Below are 5840 nucleotides of genomic sequence, written 5' to 3'. Positions count from 1 at the left end.
ATATATATAAAGAAAGGAAGAAGGCAAGCCTTGCTCTCTGCGCTGGCAGCACAACTCCTCCCCGCTCAGCCTCCGGAGCTCCCTAAACCTTACTCTTGCCTCCTCTTCACACTAGGCAGCAATGGCCAATTCATCCAGACGCCCCTTTATCACTGTCCAGAGCTCCTTGTTCTCAAGGAGTCCTGGTGGCATAATGAGTTATGTGTTGGGTTGTTAACGCAAAGGTTGGTATCTTCAATCCAGCAAGCACTCAGCGGGAGAAAGAGAAGGTGTCTATTCCCACAGACAGTCTGTTCTGTGAAGTGGAAGTGACCCAAGTTCCCACGGCTTGAGCGTGTTTGTCCCCTCCGGGATGCTGGGCCTGATCTGTGGACTCAGATACGCAGTAACATGTAGCTGAGAGTCCAGCACTGAACTCATCCCACCAGTCAGGGCTATCCTCCACCATGAGTGGCAGGAGCGGACCATACCTTCAGATGCCCTGGTGGGAGGCGAGAGCCCACTCTCCTTTCTTCTTGCTGGGCCTCTTACTGGAGGTCAGTTTGGGTCAGTGCTTTGCAGTTTTGGAGTTGTTTTAATACCACCAAGACTCTGCCCTATTTATTGGGATGGTAGCAAAACTCTGATGTTTTTGCCTCTTTATAGAGGAAGCTTATTTGTGCTGTTTGTTGTTTTTGTTGTTGATTGCTGTCGAGTCGAGGTCAACTCAGCGATTCTATGAACCAAAGATCTAATGTCTTTCCAGAGCTATCATTCTTCCTCCAAGTTCCTAGAGTTTCCAGAGGCATGTGGTTTAGGAAGTGGATGCCACTGTTGCTGCTTCCAAACCTGTTTTACAACTGGGAGCTCCACCAAACACTGGTCACAATGGGAAACCACTATGGTATTTGATACCTTAATGGCACAAGGTTCAGCATCACAGCAAACCAAGGTTACTTCATGCAGCACATTGACAAAGAATGATGTGCAAAGTGGAAGAATATTCTTCCAGATAGAACAGCACTAGTCTCATTTAGCAGTGGTTAAGTGTCAAGTTAATACGACTCAGAGCAAGCTTTGAACAAAAGACCTGAACTCTGTGCTATAATTAACATCATTTCTGTACATTTATAAGAGTTTGTAGAGTTTCCAGAGGCACCTAGTTTAGGAAGTGGATGCCACTCCTGCCTCCCGGCATGAATCAATCTGGGAGATCATCTAACACTGTATGGGTAACCACTGTGGAATTTGTTATGGAACAGTGTTCAGCATCGCAGCAACTCCAAGTTGTTCAGCGCGCAGACAAATGACTGCTGTGTCTTTTAAAGACTAAAACCACTGACCATTATGCACGTGGAGGGAGGCGGGCACCTCATGATTGTCCCTGCATTACAGGTCTTATTCCTGATGAATCTAGACGTGGACAGTTGTATGAAAGGTCACCAGGTAAGCGGTTTGAGTTTCTCCTATGGGAACACCATAAGGGCCCTAGGGGTGCAGTGGTAAAGCGCTCAGCTGCCACCTTCAAGGTCAGTGGTTTGAAGCCAGCAGCTGCTTCTCAGGACAAGTGAAGGAGCCTGCTTCTGTAGGAACATGCAGCCATAGGGGCCCTGCAGGCCGTTCTGCTTCCTCCAATATCGCTGAATTTGAACAGCCAGGTAGCAGTGGGTTTATTTCTCTTTTGGTTTAGGACTCCTATAGACACCTTCCTGATCATCATAGACTGTTGAAATTGTTCCACAAGAATCCAGCCCCTGAATTAGAAGAGTGTGAATGAAGATGCCAGGAGAGCGTGACCTTGCATTGCCCCAGTACAGTGAGGAGCTCATTCAAGAACCCACCGCTCCCCGACCCCTGCCTGCCCATCACTACTTCCGGGCTCTCTCTCCTGATTGTTGTCAGCTTCCGGTTTTCAGTGCTGAGGCCATCGTTTTTTGTCCTGTTGGAATTTCTGCAGGGTTGTTCTCTTTGAATGTTCTCAAAACATGACAACTGGATTCTCTCAGAGTAAGATATGAGACAGACAGAAAGAGAAAGAGAGCAAAGAGAGCTCCCGGGACATAAGACACAAACTTTCATAAGCTATTGTTATGAGTAATGGGTGACCATGCCTACCTTGTTAATCACTTAGACCAACTTGGTGCAACGTTAGGGCAAATTGATTACCTGGGGTCTGAGAACCAAGAGGTAATGGTCCTTGGAGACTATCGTGGATACTAGTTACCGTGTTGGAAAAGTTCTCCTTAGGATGAAAGTAAATAAAATGCCGGAAAGATTTAAGTTAATTGACATAGTCTTTTATGTGCACTAGGGACCTCTCTAAAGTACTCAGGAGCAACAGTGTCTTGCTGGAGACTAAGGTGCGCCTGATACAGGCCATGGTATTTGCAATCGCTTGTTATGCATCAGAGAGTTGGACAATGACTAGGGAGGACAGAAGGAGAGTAGATGCTTTTGAGCTGTGGTGCTGGAGAAGGGTACAAACAGATTCATCTTGGAGAGGATTAAACCAAGCTACTCCTTGGAGGCAAGGATTCTGGGGCTTCGTCTGACATACTTTGGGCATGTTGCCAGGAGGGACCGGTCCTTGGAGAGGGACATCATGCTTGGGAGGGTGGAGGGACAGCGCAGGAGGGGAAGACTCACTATGAGATGGATTGATTCGGTGACTGGGGTAATTGGGATGGGTGTGTCAGAGGCAGTGTGGTTGGCGCAGGATAGAGCAGGGTTTAGGGCTGTTGTGCATAGGGTCGCTATGAGTCGCAAACGACTCGACGGCACATAACAACAACAACAACAACAGAGGTAATTGCAGGGCTGAATGCTAATAGTTTGAGAATTGGGCGCATCATTGGGGTTGCTATGCAGCCACCACTCTGAATTCAGTACATGTGTTAGGACTGCCTTGTGGGTGACCCACTCTGGGCAGACCCGTGGGTACAGTAAGAGGAAGGTGACAGTCCTGTCTTCGATGGGCTCTCACTGGTTGAAGGATAAGAACATCCCATCTGGTAACACAGAACAGAAGAAGCTGAACGGGGTCAGTTATCTAAGCCGCATGGTCGAGGAGGCTGTGGGGTGGATGGAGGCTGGTAAGGAGGAGGCAGTGGTCACGTTCCTGGGGTTTTGCTTGGCGGGCTGGGTTCTGGTGAGGCCAGTCAGAAGCATACTCATCATATCCTTATGGTCACATTGTCCGGGCTTCTTTGGATCTTGATGTGTTTGACAGAGTCTAAGCATCCTCTTTTCATCCTCAGAGATCATGAGAAGGTCTTTTCCTCGTGGGAACAGAAGGTCCCCAGCCCGCCCATTCAGGACAAGGACATACACTGGCTGGGAGTAACAGCCCTGAGGTAAAGCACCCTTGTTGAAAGGGTGAGCGCGCATGTGCACTCACACACACACACACACACACACACACACACACACACACACACACACACACACGTGCCTGGGAGACAGAGCAAGATTCGCTCCAGACCACTGCAAAAAAAGGGCAAATATAACAGTGAGGGGCCACAGGAGAGTTTTGGTTCTCAAGTACATGACTTGTTACACCGACACGATATTGTACTTTATTAAGTGTACAATGTTGTTGTTGTTATAGCCCATAGAGTCAACTATGACTCCTAGCAACCCTATGAATGATGGCTCTGAGCTCTGCTCGGTCCTGAGCCAACCTCACTGTCTCTGACACATCTGACCCTGTTGTCACAGTCACTGTGTGTGTCAATTCATCTCACCCAGGGTCTTCCTCTCCTGCACTGACCCTCTACCTTTTCAAATATGATGTCCTCCAAGGACTGGTCCCTCCTGGCTACGTGGTCAACGTATGTGAGATGGAGTTTTAACAAGCTGGTCTGTCCCAGAGAGGGCAAAACCAAGTGTATAATAGCATTATTTAAAAACTGGGAGAATTCCCAAAAAGTGACATTAGAAAAATAGTATTAATTGACTTGTTGGAGGTGGGGTTACCGGAAACCTTTAATTTGTAAAAGAAGTACAGCATCTGCATAGCAGCACAATGAAAGGAGCTGTGCCCGTGTGGCAGGAGCTCCGGGCGGCACACGACTTCCCCACAGGTGCTGCTCTCATGCATCCACGGGTGTGCAACACGCACTTCCTTCTCTGCCCTGAGGATCCCCTTCTCTTACTCCTCACCCGCTCTGCTCTCCTGCCCCTCACCCCAAAAAAACCCCACCGTCAGTCTTGTTCACTTGGCCTTTGTACCTTTAGGCTCTGCTGTGATCAAGTCTCCACACCTGCTGGTGAACAGCCAGACAGGTGGCCCTCGAATTGTCCCCTAGCCGCACCCTGCCGTCCCTGTCCTAGCCTTCACACGACTGCTGCCTCCCCCTGCCCACCTCCCATACACAGTCATGCATCCAGTCACCTCAGTGAACACTTCAGATCTGTGAAAGCAGACCTGGCCCCCGCCACCCTCCCTGCCATGTCAGAACTAGCGACCACCTGGCCTTGACCTCCCTCTCCACCATGTCAGGACTAGGGACCACCTGGCCTCGACCTCCCTCTCCACCATGTCAGTGTCAGGACTAGCGACCCCTGGCCTCAACCTCCCTCTCCAACATGTCAGGACTGGTGACCACCTGGCCTCGACCTCCCTCCCCACCATGTCAGGACTAGCGACCCCCTGGCCTCGACCTCCCTCCCCACCGTGTCGGGACTAGCGACCACCTGGCCTTGACCTCCCTCCCCACCGTGTTGGGACTAGTGACCACCTGGCCTTGACCTCCCTCCCCACCATGTCGGGACTAGTGAACCACCTGTGCTCTCCTTAGATTCTTTCCAATTGTTACAGATTTGTCACCTTTTCTACATAAGTGACTTTAACTATTGACCATGTTGCTTGTTCGCTCACTGCCGTGGAATCAGAGCCAACTCGTTGTTGACCTTCCAGTGAGTTTTCAGAGGCTGTGGATTGCACGGAGTGGATCATCCATCTTTCTCCTGCAGAGCATCTGGGGGGGTTAGACCACCTGCCTTTGAGTTGGGAGTGCAACTCCCTACCAGCTGGGCCACCCCAGCTCCCGCTCAGTGATGTTGTAACTACCAAACACGCGTCTCTCACCATGCTCCGCCCTGCTATCCAGATGCTTATGTGAACTGCTGTCTGTACATTACGACTGACATCCTATAACCTCCTGAAACTCGACCTCTGTCCAAGCTCTCATCTCAGTGCAAGACAACAGCACTCCTCTCATTTGCTTGAGCTGAAAACCTTGGGGATATGATTCACTTTTCTTTGTCCTTTGCCATCTCCTGACACCCCTCATCTGCCACCACTGGTTGCTTCCCTGCCTGGAGCCTTGATCTCATGCTGTCTGCCTTGCATGTCGTCTTCAGGTTTATCTTTAAACTTAAAGGGACTCTGCTTCTTTCTCACTTACATGCTCTGATGCTGCTTCATTTATGGGATGGAGGACAGATGTGCAAAGGTGGACTCCAAGCCCAGAGGAAGAAGAGCATTGTGCCTTTAGTGCTCTACAGAGCTGGACCTGGAGGGCTGGTTGACCAGACGCACACAGCTTCGTTGAGTCTCCTGTGTCACCTTAATGCTAAATACAGCATTTGATTGTCAGCTAAAAGGTCCGAGGTCCAAACCCACCAGTCACTCTGTAGGAGGAAGATCTAGCAGTCTGCTTCCATAAAGATGAACAACTTAGAGACCGCCCCCCCCAGGCCCGAGGCAACTGTGTGAATCCTGACTGACTGCAGGACAGTGGGCTTCGAGTTGGCGCCAGGAGGGGCCTGAAGAGTTTTCAACGACTCGAAAGCTACATGAGTAGCAAGTGAAAGTGGTTACGAAGAAGAATTCACTGCAAGTGGAGGTTGGTTTTATA

At 49.9% G+C, this 5840-nt stretch overlaps 1 protein-coding gene across 1 annotated transcript in view; it reads left to right on the top strand.

The window, feature by feature from the left end:
• Positions 1–4286, top strand: part of SPP2 (secreted phosphoprotein 2, 24kDa) — a 25134-nt gene extending 20848 nt beyond the window's left edge. Inside the window, exons 8-9 of the mRNA XM_006893521.1 lie at positions 1375–1425; positions 4216–4286. Of these exons, the coding sequence (XP_006893583.1) occupies positions 1375–1425; positions 4216–4286 (122 nt within the window). The remainder of the gene's footprint in view (positions 1–1374; positions 1426–4215) is intronic.
• The last annotated feature ends 1554 nt before the right edge of the window (positions 4287–5840 follow it).

This window comes from Elephantulus edwardii, unplaced genomic scaffold, assembly GCF_000299155.1.
Source record: "Elephantulus edwardii isolate Elephantulus edwardi_28Jun2011 unplaced genomic scaffold, EleEdw1.0 scaffold00127, whole genome shotgun sequence".
NCBI classification, from domain to species: Eukaryota; Metazoa; Chordata; class Mammalia; order Macroscelidea; family Macroscelididae; genus Elephantulus; species Elephantulus edwardii.
The sequence above is the reverse complement of the archived record's forward strand: the minus strand, read 5'-3'. Positions and strand labels throughout refer to the sequence as shown.